At 41.2% G+C, this 21527-nt stretch overlaps 1 protein-coding gene across 2 annotated transcripts; it reads left to right on the top strand.

The window, feature by feature from the left end:
- Positions 1 to 11272: 11272 nt before the first annotated feature.
- On the top strand, positions 11273 to 16502 carry SKIDA1 (SKI/DACH domain containing 1). 2 transcript variants are annotated; one of them, XM_074946058.1, is made up of 2 exons: positions 11273 to 11819; positions 12872 to 16502. In XM_074946058.1, the coding sequence occupies exon 2, from the start codon at positions 12923 to 12925 to the stop codon at positions 15314 to 15316; it is 2394 nt and encodes a 797-aa protein (XP_074802159.1). In that variant the 5' UTR covers positions 11273 to 11819; positions 12872 to 12922; the 3' UTR covers positions 15317 to 16502. The 2 variants fall into 2 exon arrangements, with proteins under 2 accessions (XP_074802159.1, XP_074802158.1); XM_074946057.1 differs by having other exon boundaries at positions 12675 to 16502.
- The last annotated feature ends 5025 nt before the right edge of the window (positions 16503 to 21527 follow it).

Below are 21527 nucleotides of genomic sequence, written 5' to 3'. Positions count from 1 at the left end.
AAGTCGGTTTTGTTATATACTAAAGCAACTTCGAGTAAATGAACCACATTTGTGGGCTGTATAAATGATATTAGCCTAGTTTACCAAGTACCATTTGGACAAAACAATGTTACTTTTTTATTTAAAGTGTTTTCTTCTCAATAAGGGGCCATCACCTCCCAATCTCAAAAACACGCCCAAGAATATGTTAATTAATTGTATTGTGTCCCTGAAATAAAGAGGTTGCCAAATGCAATTAAAAACAGCCTATCGATCAATGAGCTATGTTCCCACTGCTAGTTGCTAAAAGTAATTTCGATTTTGAATTTGTAGATGCACACACATTTCTTCTATGTATGGGGTTTTATCATTAAAAACTTTCTGATAACAAGTGTAACGTGACCACATAGGGTGTATCTTGGGAAGCTTAACATTCCTAGCGAATTAAGCGCGCAAGCCTCAGAACACTTTTTGTCAATCTTACTATGGTACTTCAGAGTCGGAATGTGGGTAATTTTTATATTATGGCACTTCCCCAATTAAAAACAACAACAATGATCCTTTGTGAAAGGAGGACTATATTAAATACGTCAACATATTCATACAAGACAAGTACAATATAAAGAACATCGAAGAGTGGCCAGAATGGTGTTCCTCTGACTATTTTAAAATCTTTTTCTTTCAACGAGATCATTTTGAATCCACAATATGCAATATATATTAACTAAAACAATATGATCGCACGTAATTTCATTTTAAATTACATTTTCTCAAGTTGTGTTCACATTTTGAAAATTACCAAACAGCATTTGAGAGTAAACACGTTTCAACTGAGAAAATAATCAGAGCCCTTAAATATTTTAAGCCAATTTAATTAGCAGTTTTTTCTTGTGAAATATTATTTTCATCTTAAACCTTCAAATTATTTTTAACACTTCTACCATCTAAATATAATTGTTCTTTATTAAACTATTGAGTCCCACAAGAGACTGCAAGTTTACAAAGAGTGAAGGGAAACGAACAGCAAAAACAAGTTCTGGGTATACTTTTAAACAACTTAAACGCGACTGCAAAGTTAAACGCCTACATTTCCAAGCAGGGGAGAAAAGTCAGTTGTTAGCATCTAGCTGACAATAATTCCTATTTATAAACATCTGTTAACTTCGTCGTCTTGTAGTTAAAAACTTTTGTCAAATGTTAGTTTCGTGGTGGAGTGTAAATGCAATACGGAATAAGACGTCAATTCTAATTTGCTAAAATAAAATTTCAAGCCCAGTGAAACAATTTACTGAAACCAATCGCTCTTTTTTTTGTAGAAGGAATTTGTGCAAAACTACTTGAGGATTTCTCCAGAAATTATCCTTCCTCCTAATAAATATATGAGACCCCCACACGGCTTTATTTTCCTCACTAAAGCGAAATGCGCAAAGATTATTTTTGCTTTAAAGAATACGGCACTTGATATGAAAGAAAATTTCCAACAAGTTAGTTAACTGTTTTGATGTAATGTAGAGTGAAAAGCTCAGGTCTGAATGGAGGGCTGAATGGAGGGCTGAAATCATTTATTTTTAAACAAGTTTTTGAAAATCATTAAAGCAAAGAATACTTTTCATGAAAAGCACTAATTTTTTTTTAAACTGAACAAACCCGCAGCTATTATTTGAAGAAATCGCTGGTTTCACTGTGTTTATATTAAATGCAAAATAAGATTAATCCTCGTTTTTATACATAAAACATTCAAACGTGTTCTTTTCAAAATTCTATTTGACTGTATTTGTTATTCCAAATCCCGTGCTTCTGAAAGTTGCTTTTTTCCCAGTTTCTCTAGGAAGTCCTGTTCTAAAATCCACTCACAAACGTTCTTCTATGTATAAATCCAGCCTTATGGTGGGGTTTTTACCTTTTGTCTACCATGTAAGTTACAGCCTCACTGGAGCATCTCTGAGCGAACAGCACTTTTAAATAATCCTCTCTACTTATTTACCAGTTGTCTTGTTGGAAACCCCTGAGTTGCTGTGAAGGATATAATACAAATTTGCGCCATAACCCAACTGTGTTTGGAGCTAACATATAATGCTGTGCAGCGCGAGCTCGTCTCCTTCCCTCGCTCTGGCAGGACAAGCCCAGCCAGCTGAAAACAGCGCGAAGAAGGCGGCCTGTGAACAATGGGAGCGGCTGGAGGAAAAGGAGCCCAAATTACACTTCCTCTCGCTCACTGCAGCCTCTCGAACCCGTCCGTCCGAGTCACTCATTCACTGCACCGTCTCCAGGCCGCCTACCCCCGCGCGCTCACTGCAGCAACCTTCCCCAAACCCGCCTGCTCGCATTTCCTGCCTCAACGGTTGTAGCCTGCCCCACTAGCTCACGGCAGCCCCTTTTCTTCCTCACTAACTGCTCTCTTCAGGAGCCCGCCCCACTCCCAGGGTGCAGCGTCTTGCTAGTCAATCTCTCCATGATAGCCATTAATGCTGCCTCCATGAGCCCACCCCACTCTCTCTGACTGTTAAGCTGACTTGCTCGCCCTGCTTGCCCTCTTGACCAACGCACAAGCCTAACAGTTCACCCTCCTTTTGTTGAGGACACCCACAGAGTTACTCTATATCAGCTGCTCACCCTCAATATAAAGTGTTTTAAAAGAAGAGTGGGAGATTATTTAGCTGGCCTGTAGCCAACTGTTCTCCAGATCCTAGCCTGGGTTCAGGGTTCCAATTATGCTGAGCTGCAAGGCTCCTGCCAACTCCATTTGTTACCACTGACCTTCCCCCAGCTGGCCTCAGTTCTGCTTATTTTCTCACATAGCATGAGCACTGCCAGCAGGAGAGGAGGAAACACTGCATTTAACCCACATGCTGCAGTGCTTCCTTCTTCCCTTCAGGGGACAGTGCTGTACACCAGTCTGGTCAGCGTTGTTCTTCTCCCTGACCCCCAAATCCTCTCTTCCAAGCTGCAGAAACTGGAAGGAGAAAGAGGAAAAAGGGGGGGCGGGAGAGGGGAAATCAAGAGAAAGGATACAAAGGAGAAGGGAAATAGAGGAGACATACCCTCTTCAAAACCGTCCATTTGGATGTTCTCTATCACCTTAATTTCTTTCTGAAAAGTTGACAGGCATTCACTGTAGCCTTCCCAAATCTGGTTATTTCACTCTTTCACTGCAGCCTGCCTGCTCCAGTAAAACGCGCTGCAGCTCGCCTCAACAACCCTCCTGCCCCACTCATTCACTCAAATACAGCCCTCCTGAAACGAGGTAGCCCAGTCTTCGCGGGAGCATTTTGATCTCGGTTTCCCCACTCCCTCAGTCCAGTTTGCCCAAGCCCATCGACTCTCACCCAAAACAGCCTTATTGAACCAGCCCTTTCCTCTCTGCAGTTTCTTGGCGAACCTCGAGCTCCCTAGCTTTTCTGCTATAACTCCTTCCTCACAGTTAAAATCATTAAGTGCTGCAGATATGACTCGTCTCTCAACTAAACACTGCTCCTGTTAAACTATTAACGTCCATTCTTCAAATTTTAATAGTCAACCTAGATCTAAGGATCTCTTTTGGGGGTGGGATTAATTCCATGTAATTATGTTATAATCATCTTCTTTCTCACTTTAACTTTGTATATAGATCAAACATTTCACACATTAATCGGAAAATGTACCTAAACAACACTAATTATTTTAGAGGTTTATTACGGAAATGTAATAAAACATGTTGCTTTTTAATCTGATTTGTATTGGGGTATGGGGTTATAATTAAACATGTTTTAATCCCCTTTATCTCCTATGTTTTGTTAGTTAAAATCTGCTTATAATAAATCAGATGTTTCTCTCCGGCATGTTAAAACATTAAATAATGGAAAGAGATCAGCACTTGGGGCAAAATTTAGTGCAAAAAATGAGGGCGGATGGGGCTTCATTATATATTAGGGTTTAACTGACAAATGTTTATATTTGGGTGATTTGCTTCATGACACATTTGATTCTGCACCTATATCCTTAACGCTCAAGACAAGGTACTTTAAAATTTGAGACATTCATGTTTGCCATTAATATTCAACAGGCAACAACACAGTCCCACTCTTCCTCCCTGGCTATATTTCTCCTCAAATGCGAGTATCCAATTCCTCTGAATCTATGTGAACAATTCCCCTCTCTCTGAAGTCGGCCTAAACTCCTTTTCTGCTATATTCAGTAAGGGCGAAAAAAAAAATCTTTCTTCCCCTCCACTTTGTGTTCATCAATTATTTCACCACAGGAGCAGTCCAAGTTCTGCTACAACCTTCGCCCCCATCTTCCCCCCCCCCCCAGTTTTTAAAATATTTTTTTCTCTGGAAGATGCCTTCTTTCCCTCCTGTTGTCTTCTAGAAAGCTGCTATTTGGGGGACTGTCCCTGATCTTGCCCCCCTCCTCATGTGTATAATGACTTTAAACTCTTTGGAATAATCTTCTCTCTCTCTCTCTCTCTCTCTCTCTCTCTAGAGTTTGCCCTCCATCTCCCATTACGTTGTAGCCTAGAGAGGCTCTATTCGGGGCGGGAAGATACTCCAGTTCCTGTTCCAAGCACATGTATAACTCCTTTAAACTCCTTGGAGCTATTTCACCCTGCAGGGGTTAAACTTAAGCTGTCCCAAATCTTGTTGCCTCTACATGCCGTCCCAGTCATTGAAACACGTGTTTTCTAGGCTCCCAACATACTATTCGGGGCCATGATGGGGCTGCTTTAAATTGTGCCAATTCCACGTGTCCACTTTAAACTCATGTGAGCACACCCCCACCCCCACCGCTTCTGTAGTCTGCCTCATCGGATCCCTCCGCCAGGTTTGACATGCTACTAATATACTACTTGGGGCCATGCCAGGAGTACCCCCAAATCCTGCTGCCTCCACAGGGGCCCTCTTCAAACTGATCTACGCAGCACTGCGCTCCTGAGGCTCTGCCCCGGGCTCTGTTCAGGTTGCTGCTGCTGCCTGGGCGCTGGGCTCCGTTCCGGGTGTGTGACTTCCGGAGAGCCCGATGGCGGGGGGAGGGGGGGCGATTACGACAGGCTCGAGCTAGGCACGAGCGCGGCCGGCGTGAGGAATTGTGGGTAAGACAGTGCCCGAGCGGCAAAAGGAAACGCCGAGAGAAGGGGGAAGGGGTGGGGGGAGGTGAAAGGTCAGCCGCCGGGAGACCCCGCGCTCTGCGCCCAAGTAGTGAATGGAGGGAGAGTAGCGCTGCCAGCGTTGCACATTGTTATGTGGACGCACATTCCAGGGGGCTCCGTGCACATCACACCCCCAACTTTTTTTTTCCAGGGGGAGAGGCTGCCAACAATGCATTAAATTTGCTTAACAACAAGTCGGGGTTGTTTTCCTCTCTCTCCTCCCATGCCGCTGTCCCTGACAATACAGCAAAGCAGGAATATAAACACCAAGCGTGTCTCCGCTGCAAAAGGGGCAGAGAGTGCAACGGAGGCTGCTGCTTAGGAAATCTCTTTGCTACTTTGGAGCTATGTCTTCTCTGTCTGATCCGCGTGCTTTGCTTTCGGGGCGGGGAGGGAAGGTGTTTGTCTCCACCGCAACCCCACCCAGTGTAGCAGCTCAATACAATTATGTCCTATGCAGGGGTATGCTAGCAACACCGACTGGCAAAAATGCAAGACTTTTGCTGCTCAGCCAAATGCGAATTATATTTGTTTGCATATAACCCCACCCCCACTGCCTCTATCCTTGCAGCAATTTATTTGATTTATTTCTACGAACGTTTTGTTTTCACCCGTTTCCCTTCTTACTTCGCTAATCAGCACGAGATCATTACTGGGAACACATTTTAAAACCTTTTTAATAGTGCTTTTTTTTAAGTCCCACAAACTATAGTCTCTCTTTGGGGAGCACTGAAATCCTAAGAAAGGTTCCCATCCACGCTCATACAAACTAAACTTTGATTGCTGTTGGTTTGGGGGGACTATCTGGGGAGTTTAGATCCATGAAATTAACAACTTCTGCTTAATCGTGGCTGCTGTTACTGCTATTGTGAGGATCTTTACCAGTAAACATGTTTTAATTTACATTGCTGCGCAACTTTCTAATAATTTCTTAAACCCAAACCCTCCTACACAGTTTCTAAAGGCAAAGTTAAGCGAGTCCACCCTCAGCCCCTCACAATAAGCTTGAAATGGAGGAAGAAAATGTAAAGAGTTCGAATGGAGAAGTGGTTCCCTTTGTTCTTTCATTGTTCCTCCACGAACTGGCGGATACAAGGACAAACGCTTACCTTCTTTCCTTTTTGCTCCAAAAACCAGACGTTCCCATCAGCCTTCAAATACACAATCCACCTTAGGAGTGACTACAAATATCGGGAGAGTTTGTATTCCATTATTTTTCGCTTCTGCCTTTTTTAGTGTAAGATTAAGTTGCCGAGCACGTTGTTGCAAGCTGTAGCCCCCCGCCTTAGTGAATGGTCACGTTCAGGACCCTCCAAGTCCATCCTAATTCTGCCAGTAGAATCGAAGGCATTGGAGGTCTAAACTTTCAAAAAGCAAAGGGCCTACAACTATCTAGAAAATCTGTAAATACACTCGGCTTTTCCACTACATTCTGCTCCAATTAAAAATAAATAAATATTTCACCCATGAACATTTAATTTAAGAAGTTTAAATTCAGCAGTGTTGATCTTTTAGACTAAATTAGCTTAAAAGCAAATTGCGATAAACTACAATCTACAGCACTGTATTCCATAGCATTTGTAAGGCATGGGCTTTAAAAATAAACAAGAACATCATGTTGAAATATGGGATATAAAGTTTAAATTACAATGGTATCTGAGAGAAATGTGTTCTCTAAAACATAATGGAAAATCATGGCTTTAAAAAGTGTCTCCCATGGCAAAATGATTGGTTTTCATTGTACTATTACTCTAACATACAAAATGAATCAGCTTTCTTATTTCTTTGTAATCCAATCAGTGTTTAGTACACAGACTCAGAGGCAACACTCCCCCAAACCTTATTTTAATCTGATTATGATGAGATTTCCTGATACAATGAATATTTTAAATGATCCTTGTGCCTCAGTAAATGGGATGAATTTTCAGCCTCCTGTTTCTAGGGGTCCCAGATGCACTGTGCAGAGGAAACCGGCACTGCTTGGAGACCAAGCTCCTCTGGGTTCTGGTCGGGGGTCGGAACCAGGAGACTATAGCCGGCCCCCTTCTCCTCTCTCCCTCCCCCTTCTTCTATCGCCCATGGGCGCTGCATTAATTACTCCCAATTCCTTTGCCTGTGGTTGGAGCTTGGAGCTGGACACTTAAGCGCCTTTTAGCACTGCATCTCCAAGCAGCTGGCCATTTGGAAATAAACAAATAAAAGCTTAGGCGATCTAAATAAATTGTGGGACTGAGAGTGTGTGCTGTCTATTCTTTCACCACCAACTTGTCCTTAATGGCATTCTGGAAGGTTTGTATTTCATAGGAAAATATTGCAACAAACAAGGTAAATAGGGGCTGGCTGAGGGGAAGTGGCTTTTCTTTGATAGCGTTTAATTGGAATTGAAACATTCTAGAGCTGTAAACATTCTTTATTTATTCAGCACACATAAGCAGGCATTGTTTTATCACCATCATAATTATGGTGTCCTTTAAACTGGTTGATAGCAAGAGAGATAAGGGAATGTGCCTGTAGCTTCAGATTAAATCTCTCTCTCTCTCTCCAGTCTCCTCTCCCCGGGTCACCAGAATCCCCACAGTCCTTGGAGATGAGGAGCGCTGGAAGATTGTGGCCTGGCCATCCCTTACGTCATGAAAGTGATTTGTGCCACATTGCTAATTTGGTGCAATCCATAACCTTCTGATCTCCTGTGTTTGTAATTGCTTTTCAGTTTGCAGAATATGTTTTCTCTGACATAGTTCTTGAATACAGAAATTACTATTGCTCACCTGTATGTAAGAAATCATCTTCCCCAATGTTTGTTGCTTTACCTTTGTCTAATTAAAAATGCACATTTTAGGATCCTTTCAGAACAAAGCTTTGCCAAATCCCCTTTACATCCAAGGATTTGAAAATGTATAAAGGCTGCATTGAATTCAGGATGGGTCAAGGGGCAAAAAAAGGGTAGAAGGTCACTGCATATTGATTGTGGGTCAGTAGACAACATGGCATGTAGTATGTGTCCAAAAAATCCCCTTAAAAACTGTATTTAAAAAACAAGATTATCAACATCTGCTGTGTTATTTTGTGATTTTACTGAATTCCAGACATTTCTGGTGTGTGTGATACATCCACATGGAAAAATAAAACTTTAAAAATGCTGAACAGAACTATACATTGTTGCTTTGTTTACATGGAAATAACTCAGTTGTGATATTATGTTTGATAAATTGTCATGATTTTTTTTTACTGTTAGTTGGCAATTAATTGGCCCAGATATTTGGATAATTTGGTTGTGCATTCTTACGTTTGACATATTAGAATTTATGGCAAATTTTAAGTACTGAAGTCACATTTGGTTGACTTTAAAATAGCAGAAGGACCCTAGTATACTGTTCTTTGACCCTGTTACTGGACTGTTCGTGATATCCTCCGTTTTCTGTTTGTATCCTCTATGAGCACAATATGCACATATATCTAAAACTGGTGAACAAGGTTATTTCTCATTTAAATGATTTATTTCTGCATAAAAGTGGTGAAAATAAAAGGTGTATTTAATGCTGTCAGTACCTGAAGATTGGTCCAGTGCTTAAAAATAATACTAAATAGTAATAGAAATACTCTAATAATGTGGCAATCCGAGTATGAAAATGCACATGAGCCCTTAGGAAAAAGAATTCTCTGCAATAGTAAAACTACTGCTAAAAATTGCTGTTGCATTTCACAACTAAACATTTAAAGAAACGGTGTGTGCATTACTTTGCTCAAGAAGGAAGAGGTCAGCCTGAATTGTAGTAGTATTTAAACACAATCATACAATGGAAATAAATCAAAACATAAAATGAAAAGGCATCTAAAATGTTATATGCATTCTTTCTGAAGCAATATAATTAAAAGTTTTCTGCAAGACTATATATTTTAACACAATTTTTCAAAAATGAAAGTAATCTGAGATAAATGGGAAAATGTCTACAGTATATATTATGAACATTATTTTTCTCTTTATTTTCTAGTAGGTTTATTCTTTGGCCAGACAGCTTCAGAACTGAAATATTATCTCACTCTAGGATGTAGATCACAGATTGCATGTTGCTCAAAGTGAAAAGGAACACATATGATTGATAACGTGTGTATTCACAGCTATATATTGTTGCATGTACATATAGCTGGTAAAATGGGCATCCTTAGACCTTCTGTTCTGAAGAAATGGGAAGCAAACATCCATCTTTTGAATCGTGTTCATCGTTGACTTTAAGTGAGGCTGAGGTGGTCAACAAAATTATTACAGAAATATACATATGTATCTGCCCCCCGCGCGCATGCACACACAGACACACACACAGGGAGAGAGTAAATTATTGCATAAGTTTTAATATAATTGATAACAGACACCTTTAATTTTTCCTGTCCATTCTCTTGGCTAGCTTTCACATTAATAATCTAAACCATAAATGCTGGTAGCTATTGATCACAATCCCCTGTGTGTGTGTGCAAATCCAGTTTAAAGTCCTCTTCCTTTACTGTGTATGTGTGTGCGTTGGCAAGGGCCTCTAATGATCTACCCACAATGTTCCTGAAGAAGATCCCGATATACAGCGTGTACTGATGGCCATAAGAAAGCTGCTTGTTTCCTTCTGCACAAAAAATGATGGAGAAGTTAAAGAAACAAAAGACTGTGTGTGTGATGTGGAGTAAGATATGCAATTGAAAGTATGTGTATATCTATAGTTGTGTGTGTGTGTGCGTGAGAGAGAGAGAGAGAGTGATTTTCTAAGACTTCTCCCCCCCCCCCCCCAACACTGCCTCTGACTACATCCAGAAGCTAATGGCTGTACCTTTTTTTGGGGTGGGGGGGGAGGTCTGGCAAATAGCCGCTACTAGTTTAAAACATTTGATAATGCAAGTATTAAACAAAAAAGCATGCATTTTTAAAATAGTTACTGAATCACAAAGCAGACTGTCATATGTAGTAAAAGAGTGTGTGTGTGTGTGTGTGTGTGTGAGAGAGAGAGAGAGAGAGAGAGAGAGAGAGAGAGAAACAACTACGCTACCTGGCAAAGAAATGACTTTTCAGCCCACTTTTTTTGTAATGTCTTCTTTAAAACCTTTATCTGAGGTTACTGTTTCTTTACTGTTTGACTCCACAGCCTTAACCTTAAAACAGGGGGAGGAGAATAGTGGGGTGGGGGTGGGGGTGCGAGCAGCATATAAGTGCATCAGGAGGAATTTTTAAACGACCTTATTGTCTCTAGCTTTAGAAAGGCTACGATGATTTCCTTTTAACGCCAGCAGCTGTTTTCCCTCGAAACTTTGCTTTCAGCTAGAGAATATAACATGATGTCTCTTACGCCAGTGAGAAAGGAAAATGTATGCTGATAAATCCAGATGCAAAGCAAAAGAAGGCTTAACTCTGTGGATGGTATTAGCTGTGACGAGGCATTGTTCACTGCTGCCTCTTGGTTACGTTTAAAGGCTGAGATATCACGAGATTCATTCAACGATCCTTTTCTCATTCAAGGGACAAAATGTAATTTGCTGTTGCTCTGGTTTCTTGGATGGAAATACTATCCTTAGATTTCAAAAGGAAGAACTAGATGTGGTTTGTACACACATTGATTAAGTTGAAGAGCGGCGATTACATCTGTGCAGAGAGCAACAGTAGTCTAGGGGTGGCTTTTCAAATCTCAAACCTACTGAGTTACAGACTCTCCTAAATAGACTTCCTTAATTTCCGGATGCACTTCTGTAAATTCCCAGTTCTCGCCAGAATTCCTGCGAAATTGGGAGGTTGTGTGCATTCTACTTTGTAATGCAAAAACTACCGAAATTTATTTTTTAAGCGATCCTTTTATTTATTTCAGCTATATCTGATGGTGTAATACGAGCTCCACTCACCATATTGCCAATCTTTAGAATGGATAATGGAACTTTTGAATTAGAAAGGAAAAATTAGTCCCAGAAATATGAGATGTTTTCTTAATCACACGGATGTGTCTAATTTTGGATACGCACTAAACTACTGCTATATATAAGTGCTTGTGTTATATCCAGTTTTCAGTTGCAAACTGATTATGGGCGGATAGTTATTTTTGCAGCTTTTGACATGCAAACCGCAAACATCATTTTAACGCACGAAGGAAGAGGTTTGCTAACATTGCAACATGTTCGAAATCATTTGTGCCTGACACTGAAGTATTTTAACGTCACTGCGAAGAGGTTACACCTTCATACTGCTTCTTCAAAATGATTTTTTAAAGGGTGGGTATAAATGGAACATCTAAAGTCTGCAGAAGGTCTACTCCAAACTGAACGTGCTGCAAACCAGAAGTGTCCTGGACCATTGCAGTATTCTAGATCGTGTGCCAGCACTTTTCTGTTATTACGTAAAGCCTCTGGAAGCACCTTGGATATTTTACATTCTCTTTTCTCTCCTGGAAGCCGTCAGCACACAAGAATCCTGACGTGGAGTCTGGGACTCTAGGACATTCCAGCTTGTGATCCAGCACGGTTAATTGTGAAAAGTGTATACATTTCTGGCTTATCTATGCTTTGTTATGGGTCTGACGTGAGCCCACGTCCTCCTTCCCCTCCCCCAATATTACAGACAGAATTTCAACTACAGAGTGACAGTATTACGGTGCTGGAAACCTTGATATGCAGAGCAAAAAACAAACTTAGCCATTGACTGTAGAAAGACAATTAAACAGAAGAGGAAAACCAAGAGAAACTCGAAAATGTAAGTATTCGTTCTCGGTTTCTAACAACAGAGCCTTTCACTCTGGAGCTTGAAAAAGGGAAATACCAGGCTATTCTGCACATTTTCGCTAAGCTTCATTTTCCACACAATGCAGAATAAAATACCAGTTTAAAATTATTGCATTACCAAAGTCTTTTCTCTCGATATGATAACACTTATATCCTTTACAGACACATAATGCGCAAAATAGCCGCATTTGTCCAAAATAGTCTAACTCTCTCTCTCTCTATATATATAAATAAAATGATAATAAAAAACATACAAATCCTACATCTGTAGCTAGCGACGAAGTCTGAGAGGTCTGAGTGAATCTGAGCTCAGATTGTTTAATAGAAAGATTTATATACTAACTGTATTATTTACTTTGGGAGGGGGCTTGGCAGTGTAAGGGTATGCTAATTAGTGGGAGATTTTTTTGGGGGGGAAGGGGTGGAATATCAATTTTTATTGCATCACCTGTCAGGAGTGTCCAATCAGCGTTGGCTTTAGGGGAATTAATTGATGAAGGTGTCTCCGGACGAGCTCACTTCACTCTGTCATTTTATTTGTAGCTAAAGCAGCGGCGGGAATAGCAGCTGCATTTCTTGTCTCTTCCTCCCTTCACATTCCATTATCATAGTTCTCCAATGGAAAAGCAGGGAATGAAAGGGAACAGGTACTGATCTTCAACAGCAACTTAGAGAAACACTTTGGCAAACCTGATTTTCAAACAAAAATATAGAGAGATTGTAGTTTCACATGGTTGTTGTTTTTTTTTTTTTCCTTTTTCTTCTAATTTCTTCTAAAGTTTGGCACTCCATTGAGCAGGAATAACAGTCTTTGTTATTTTATTAGCAGGATGCCTTGAGACAAATACAGCATCTGGCTGAGGATTGTGTGTGTGGCTTTTTTTCTTTTTCTTTCTTTCTGCAAATGCTGGGAATAATTTAATTCACGAAATGGGAGACTTGAAGTCGGGTTTTGAAGAGGTGGATGGCGTGAGGCTCGGCTACCTCATCATTAAAGGAAAGCAAATGTTTGCACTCTCTCAGGTTTTTACAGACCTGCTCAAAAACATCCCGAGAACTACAGTGCACAAGCGAATGGATCATTTAAAAGTAAAAAAGCATCACTGCGACCTGGAGGAGTTGAGGAAACTCAAAGCCATCAACTCCATCGCTTTCCATGCAGCCAAATGCACACTGATATCCAGAGAGGACGTAGAAGCTCTTTACACTTCTTGCAAAACGGAACGAGTCCTTAAGACAAAAAGGAGGAAAATAAGCCGGGCATTGTCAACAAAAGATCTCCAACCGGAGCACACATCCCCCGACCCCTACTCCAGCTTTTGGAAAGAGAACAAACTTTGGCTGGGTTTGAATGAATCGGCTCAGCCTCTGCCAGTTAGAAGAAAAGCTTTGCGTCCCGGGGACACAGGCTTGCTACCGGCCTCTGATCTACCTCACATTTTGAGTAAATACACTGGTCACAGCTACCCAGAAATCGCTCGGTCGCCTTGCAAACCCCCTTTACACTATGAAACCGCCCCGATCGTGGGCAACTATGTCACCTTTCACTCGGATCCCCCTTACTTTCGGAGCGTCCTTTGCAGCAAGCACCCGGCGGCTGCGGCTGCTTATTATTACCAGTCCGCCGCCGCCATGGCTCAGACCAAGCTAGCGGCGGCGGCGGCTGCCGGGAGCCCTGTGGGTTTGACTTACAGATACAAAAGGAAAAGACCGTGTGAGGCCGCCCAAAAGGACTGTGTATTAAACACCCCCAGCAGCGCCAGGCGGCTCCTGATCGTGCCCAGGCCCTGCAAGCCCAAAGGAGCTGCAGCAGGCACGGCCGCTTGCCTGGAGAGATTTCACCTCGTCGATGGCTTTTGCACTTCTCCGCAGCAGCCGCAGCAACAGCCTCTGGGCAGCTTCCCCGAGAGCTGCAGCAGCGACTCGGAGTCCAGCTCTTACTCCGACCATGTGGCCAACGACTCGGACTTCGGATCCAGCCTCTCCAGCACCAGCAACTCCGTGTCCTCGGAGGAGGAGGAGGAGGAGGAGGAAGACGAGGAGGAGGAAGGCAGCGGCGTCTCGGACTCCAGCGAGGTCAGCTCCGAGGAGGAGGATACGACCTCCGACTCCGACTCCAGCTCGGTTTCCAGCCAGGTCTCGGTGCAAAGCATCCGCTTCAGGCGAACCAGCTTCTGCAACCCCCCCAGCGTGGCCCAGGCCAACTTCTTGTATCATTTGGCCACGGCCGCCCCCACCAAATCGCCAGCTTTCGAGGAGGCAGGCAGGCTTCCCGACCTCCAAAGTGCTCAGCGTGGTGTCAAATCGGAATTGCCAGAGGAATGGAGTCATCAAAGCTGGGCATCCCAGGCACCTCCAGTGTGCTGCTCCAGCAGCCTTGGAAGTTGCTTTGCTGAGATAAGGGACGATAGGGTATCCGAGATCACATTCCCACACCCTGAATTTTCCAATAATGTAAAGAGTACTGACCTAACAATTAACTGTGCTGCAAAGGGGGCCTCTTCACCTAGCCCAAAGACAAACAATGCATTTCCACAACAAAGAATACTCAGAGAGGCAAGGAAATGCCTTCAAGCACCAACTACACACTGTGCAGATAACAATACAATAGCTGCTAGGTTCTTAAATAATGAATCTTCACCAACAGCAGCAAACTCAGAAGAAGATTCCAAAATCCCTCTTTGTATTGAATTTGCCACGGATTTACCCTCTTTGCAAACCGATCGTGCTTCGACAACAGCGGCAGCCGAGCTTGAGTGCACTGATCCAGGCAATAAGGCATTGCCATTCCTGCACAATATTAAAATCAAAATAGAGGATAGCAGTACGAATGAAGACTATGAACCTGACCTTTCAAAACATAAGCTAAAGTGTGAGTGCAATGATACTAAGGATGAGTTTAACGGTGTGACTGAGAGTAATAACCCGGAGGTTTTATTAACAGCCCAGGAAGATTCTGCATGCACTGAGAAAGAAACCACTTCCTTAAACACGCTGACTCAGAGTCAGGTCCTTTCATGCACTTTAGGTACTCCAAAACCTGAGGATGGGGAGTATAAATTTGGAGCGAGGGTGAGAAAAAATTACAGGACATTGGTTTTGGGAAAGCGACCTGTACTGCAGACTCCTCCAGTCAAACCAAATTTGAAATCAGCTAGAAGCCCACGTCCTACAGGTAAAATTGAGACACATGAAGGAACACTGGATGATTTTACAGTTACCAATAGACGCAAAAGGGTAGCCAGCAATGTAGCATCAGCAGTGAAAAGGCCGTTTAATTTCATGGCAAATTTTCCCTGTCCACCGTCACTAATTATTGGCAATGATGGGGATTTGTTGCCAGCTTATTCCTTAAACACCACTAAGGATTCCCAACCACCTCACAAGGCCCATCCTGTATGGAAATGGCAGTTGGGCGGTTCTGCAATACCTCTTCCACCTAGCCACAAATTCAGGAAATTTAATTAATAAAATAGTTTGGAAAATACTTTCTTGAACCACCTTTACCTTTCTTTTGTTTTAACCTCCACAGGATGGTTTGTACAAGCTCCTTAATGCTTTACACACTTTTGGAGTCCTGTTTTATCACATTGCGAAGATAGAAATCGGATTACTATTTTCTTTTCCATTGCAGTTTTTATTTGCTTGTTTGTTTGTCTGGGTAATTTTTACATTCCACAGAGTACTTCAGGCTAAAGACTCAACTTAAACTCAGTGATTATGGTAGAGCTGGAACACTTTACTGTTTAAATGCTAATAATGCACCGGTACCTCAATTCAACTGCTACAAATAAATGTCAAAAGGTTGAATAATAAATATTAGAATGAGCCATTAAATTTATGCACTAGATTTCGAAAATGGAAGTCTAACTGTTAATTCAGTTAAAGTTTGTTAAGTTACTTGGTTGCACAGTAAGGGTTCACGATAATTCAATGTGGCAGCAGTCTCTACTTTTCGGGAGCTTTGTTTTCCAAAGTAGGGGGCTCTTTTTCCAAGAGCAGTTGCATTTACTAATTTTTCTATGGTATGAAAGGTTGGGGTTTGAGTACAGCTGGAGCACTGGAAAAGCTGCCTCATCTCAAAACTAGTAAATAAATATGGAATTCTGTTTTTGGTAAAGGGTGTCTTTTTACTTGTACAGTCACTCTTTGCAATTGGAAAGACTTTTTGTTTCACCCAAAAGTCTTAAATAAGATTACTGCTACCCACTAATGTCATACTTCAGTTTTGGTCTGAACATGCCCCTTACTAACTTGCAAAGCAACTAAAATATTTGCCTGTATAGCAGTACACTTTATGGTCTAACCTCTCACACCCGATGGAGGAAATAGCAAAGCGGTAAATGCAACACAGAAAGTGAAACGTGAGGCCATAAGTGGAAAGAATACACAAAATGAGAATATCATGTTATTCATAGCTTTTTGGCACCAAAACTCAGGCATTTTAACCATAGTACACTTCACTGTTTTATCCGAATCTCTTGAAACTTGAGTTTTGCAATACCATCCTATCTATGTAGCAGGAGCATTTCTACTGCACGTGACAATCAGAGGCAATTATCTATATTTGCACTTAATATCGAAATAGTTTAACAGGTAGACTTCTAGAGTCTAGCCCTCGGTAAGACATGCTGGTGTAATATGTTGTGATGATGGAAGCAGTAAATCAAAATTATGAAAATTTGCACTGTTGAAAAGCATGCTTTAGCTTTATTTTCAATTAAAAACACTGTTTAAAAATTCCTGATTTCATACACTTCGACTTATTGCAGAGTTGTCCATAATTTCCTCTTCATTTGAAAGTTTAAGGTTTTTATTGGGAGGAAATGGGCTTCCAGAGGTTATTTTTGTTTTGTTTTGTTTTGAAATAAAACTGTTATTAACTCAATTTAAGGCAGTCTTGAACAATGTAGAGTTTATATTTTGGGAGGGAAATAGGTTACAAAGTTTTAATAAAACAGTTTGAAAAGTTGGGGATTTGAAAAGGTCAGTTACAATTGGGCTGCTGAATCAGCAGAGTTCGAGATTAAAAATTACTCTTTTTGAGTTACATTTTATTTATACTAGAGCCTTTTCCAAATTACATTTTAGGGATTCCACCTCTTCATTAATTCCGGGAGAATAATTTATCATAAATCAAAAAAGAAAAGAAAACAACAATGAAATGTTTATTGTGTGACTCAGAGTCAACATTTCTTATGGAAATTCACTGCCTATTTTTGATCCTCTACCCTCTTTGTCTCTCAATATTCCAAGTAGACACTGGCTGCTTTCCGCTCTATTTACTATATGCACACCGTGGTTTTCCTTTCATTGTAAAAGACCTCTTCTAGGAATACCTGCAGCCAAATATATTTAGAAAGAGTAAACAATTGCCTTTCAATTGATTCACCCTTCCCCCACATACACACACTTTAAGTTGCCAATTGCAAAAGGTGCATTGCATACTTAACCTGCTCAGCGGAAATTATGGTGGTCGTTAAAAATCTGTTTACTGGATGAAGTTGTTCTGAAATTAATGTTTACATTCGAGTGTTTGGAGCTGCATAAATTACAGGCTTATTTCCAGAGATCTGTAAATACGTACACAATTTACTGCTCAGGAAAATCCCCTGGCTCTTTGGGAAAGAAGCCTTTGGTTGAAAAAGGTCTCCCCTTGACGAAAAGCTACAAAGCTACACTATGCAAGCTTAAAACCTGAAATTTCGCCTTATCTATTAATCAGTATAGCATTTTAAAAGTAGCTTCCTCCACTGACCCTGTGCACTTACAATTAGAGACATGGTGACTTGACCCTAACTTATAAATAGCAGAGGCGATTTGTTTTGACTCTCTAACTAATATTGGGGGAAGAAACAAAGCACAAATTCAGACCAAATACATTCAGTGGAGTTTAAAACATGAAATATGGCGCCCAGCTCTGATATTAGCTCTGTCGCCCTACATGAATTAATAGTTCCAGTTTATGGAAGCTGGAGAATGAACACCACCGAACCCAACACATTCCTGAGTGTATCATTCCTGTGGACTTTTCTGCTGAAGTATGTTGAATAAAGGCACCATCAACAGGCAAGAAGTTAAATGGCCAAATAATTGCCACACGTGTACACCTCAATTTAGTTCAAGCCACTAGCAAGAACATTTGAGTTTTTACTTCTGTCAGAGTAATCTGCCAGGTTCAAGAATTTACTGAAAAGGGCATTCTTTCAAATTCCTGGTAGTTTGGTAGCTGTTGCTCATTGTGTTGTAATAATTCTTGCGAACACAGTTTATTATAATTTTAGACTTGACGATAATAATAATAATAAAATAAAATTACTGTTATAAACAGCACATTTTCCCCAATAAAGGTAAGTCTTAATACTGAGGAAAACAAGGGTTTTCTAGCCAGCCAGATTATGATATTTCTGTAATGTTTGTAGAAAAGAGAAACTAAAGAGCATCAGCTATGAAACTTGACAGTTTTCCAGTTTCTTGATGTACAATGCATAAATCAATACAATGAAATAAAAGAATAAAAGAATAATAAATAAAACACACCTAGGAGAGTACTTGAACTTGTCTGGAACATTATTCCAGAGATTTTGCTACAAGTAGAGGCTACTGATACATTTATTGGGAAGATTTCTGCGACCACATTGAAGACAAAGGAAGTTTTGGACTATGTCTAATTCTCTAGAGCATTAAAAAAGGGAACATGTGTAATGCCTTCAGCAACCAGGTATATTGCCTTAAAAGATGTAACTTTCAGTTTACAACAATTTACTTTTAAAAGTGATTGTTCTATAATATACACTTACTTGACTACAGTGGGATAATCTCTTTACTGGTTTATTTAAAACGCCACTATGTAGCAATAATGCAAAAATGGTGGTGGCTGTTGTATGACGTTTGCTGTTCAATCATTCACTTGGTGATTTTCTACATGGTCTTTGACCCTTTTTCCTATATCAGATTTAGTCGCCAATAAATTAAAGTTTCTGCAGAAATAAGAACAATGCTATCATGTGTTTGTTTGTTACACTTCACGCGTGTGAGTGGTTAAGACAGAGAGAGGGGTGTAAAAAGTGGCATTTTTTTCTAGACCGGCGTCTAATACAGTGGTAATCTGTAAAAAAAATATTGTAATACATGTAATATACTAGAAAATATATAATATAGAGAACGTGGTTAGCTGTGGTTTCTACCCTTAAAATGGTTACTGAAAAATGTTAATAGTTCAGCTTAAAATCTGTTTGGACATAACTTTAAAGTTAAAAAGTACGCTCGTGTACAAATTAAAATAAATCCCTCAAAATAAGGACAAAGGCATTGGAATCTACCTAGCTAAATCAGATTTACAGAAATGAGCCATTCACCAGGTTCCCCCCCCCCCCCGGTATTTACCCTTACAATCATGTTTAAGAATGTACCGTTTATCAGTTCCATGGTTGAATGTGGGGTTTCTTATTCCTCTGTAGCCAAATTGCTTTCTGTTAAACAGAGGACACTTCCCAAACATTTTGGGAAAGGACACCTGGGTATGCAGTTAACTGATTTTAGGCCTTCTAAGTTGCCTTTTTTTAAACTGTTCTGATATAATTATTTGCTATGTCCTAACCCCCCCACCCCCTCCTTTTCAATCTCAGGCGGCCTCACAAGTCCCAGCTTTAAAAGGCCCTAGATGTTTTGCATGAAGCTCTCACAATAGGGGTTGAGAGAATTGACAGTTTCAAAAACAAGGCGTTCTGTCCTTTCCAGATGCCGAGAAACCCTTTCCCGCATCGTCTCTCGTTTGCTCTTCGCTGCTGGTGGCTTTATCCTTAGCATTGCAAATATACTGCAACAGCTGTGTTTGTAAACAGGGGGGCGGGGGGCAGTTTGGATGGAGTCAGCAACGCCTCGTTTTATACTTTGTACATGAGTGTGATGAGCCGGAGTGACCAATATCTCTGCTTCCTGACGAGAAAGAAGAAGGAAGTTGGCCCTAAAGTCTGTGGTGTACCGTGCAGCATAAGGTTACTACTGTACTTTGCCTTCAGAATCATCAGATTCCTTGGCAGGAACATGTGAGCTAAAGTTCTCCCCTGAAATGTAGCCGTGATGGTCTAGAGACTCCCCTTAATACCGTGCAGACACTTGGGGGAAACACTAAAAATGCCGCCATCTTGCTTTATGGAAAACAAATTCTTTGTGATTTTTCGCCCAGACCTCCCTCTCTCTCTCTCCCTCTCTCTCTCTCTCTCTTGAATTTGTTACCAACTCATTAGGCGAGGCGGAACAGGAGCTCCTGCACTCGCTCACTACCAGTAGCTCCCACATAGATTCACATCAAAGTGGCCTTTTTGCAGGGCGGCTGCTCTAAGGCTGCTGTTTGAGGGGGCCAGTGAAAATGAAGATCAGGCTCACATATTTCCCCCCATTTTGGTAGTTCCTCTGGCTGATCATCCATTTCACTTTGCTCTTCTTTTGTGTGGTCTCCCCCACTCTCTGTCTCTGTCTCTCTCGCACACAGGCGCACTAGTTAACTGTCTCTAAAATGTAATAGTTAACTGCCCATATTGAAAACAACTCACTAATTAAATGAGTGACGCAGCCAGCCAACATCGTGGCGAAAAGATAACAAAAAATACACTTCCTGCAGCCCCACTTGTTATTTGAGGGCTTAGGTTTTAAAGAAAGAAGGTAGGATGCAATTTCCCTTCCCCCTACCCAATCCATCTGAAAATCAAATTGCAATGCGGAAAGCAAATATGGATTTGGGGGTGATACGGCAGGGAGCTCCGCAATACAAATAAAACAGCCCACACGAAAGAGAAGAACATAGTGGTGAGCTGCACAGACAGGTCAATGAGAAAAGTGCAACAAGGTTGTTTACTCTCGTGTTTAAAATGCAGTTGCAGTTGTAAAGTGTGTGAAATTAGGCGCTGGTCTCTTAAAGAGTGCCTAATTTATAGTAAATAGCCAGAGCTTTGTAAATGGGTTTATTATGTTGTTTCTTGTTAATTGTTGAGAAAATCCCCATTGTTGAGTGTGAATGGCTTTATGAGCTAACCTGGTCATTGGTGCAATCAAGGGGCAGTAAATGGCCGCTCTGCTAATGTGGCCTGTAGCAAAAGCTGGGATCAGCCATGGCGGAGCTGGTGACCTTTCAGAGATGCTGCGGGAGTAGGTCTCTTCTGGTGAAAAAAGATGATCTTTCAGATTTTAATTCACTCAGAGGTGCGCTTTTAATGAGGAGGGTCTGAAGAGCTAAGCGTAAAGCGGTGTTCAGTATCACGCAGGCCAGTTCAGTGCAATCCTGCAGGCATCCGGCCTGCTCGGGAGCCTTGCTACTGTCAGTGGGAAATGAAAGGGTCGCGTTTGCACAAGCAAAACTCGAATCATTTGGTTAAAACCAACTCGTGTTCGAGGCGAATCCTTCATACTTCCCAAACAGACGCTTTCAAAAATCTCCTCGCAGCCAAGCTCCAGAAATTACTCGGAAAAAAAAAAAGAAAAGAAAAGAAAAGCCAATACCCACTTAATGCAGAAAATGCGAAGTAAATAATCTGAAAATGAAGAAAATACACGTGCTATGTTCACGTCTCTCCTTTGTTAACATAAACCACTAAAGAGTCACACACACACACACACACACACACCATCCACTGGAAACTTCTCTAGAGAGGGACTCAGGAGGCCGTCAAACGGGAGAAAA

Source organism: Natator depressus, chromosome 2 (genome assembly GCF_965152275.1).
Source record: "Natator depressus isolate rNatDep1 chromosome 2, rNatDep2.hap1, whole genome shotgun sequence".
NCBI lineage: Eukaryota > Metazoa > Chordata > Testudines > Cheloniidae > Natator > Natator depressus.
Note: the sequence above shows the minus strand (reverse complement) of the source record. Positions and strands in the feature narration are given on the sequence as shown.

Coding starts and splice junctions, on each gene's coding strand:
- SKIDA1 (XM_074946057.1), top strand. CDS start 12,779: ATGGGAGACTTGAAGTCGGGTTTTGAAGAGGTGGATGGCGTGAGGCTC.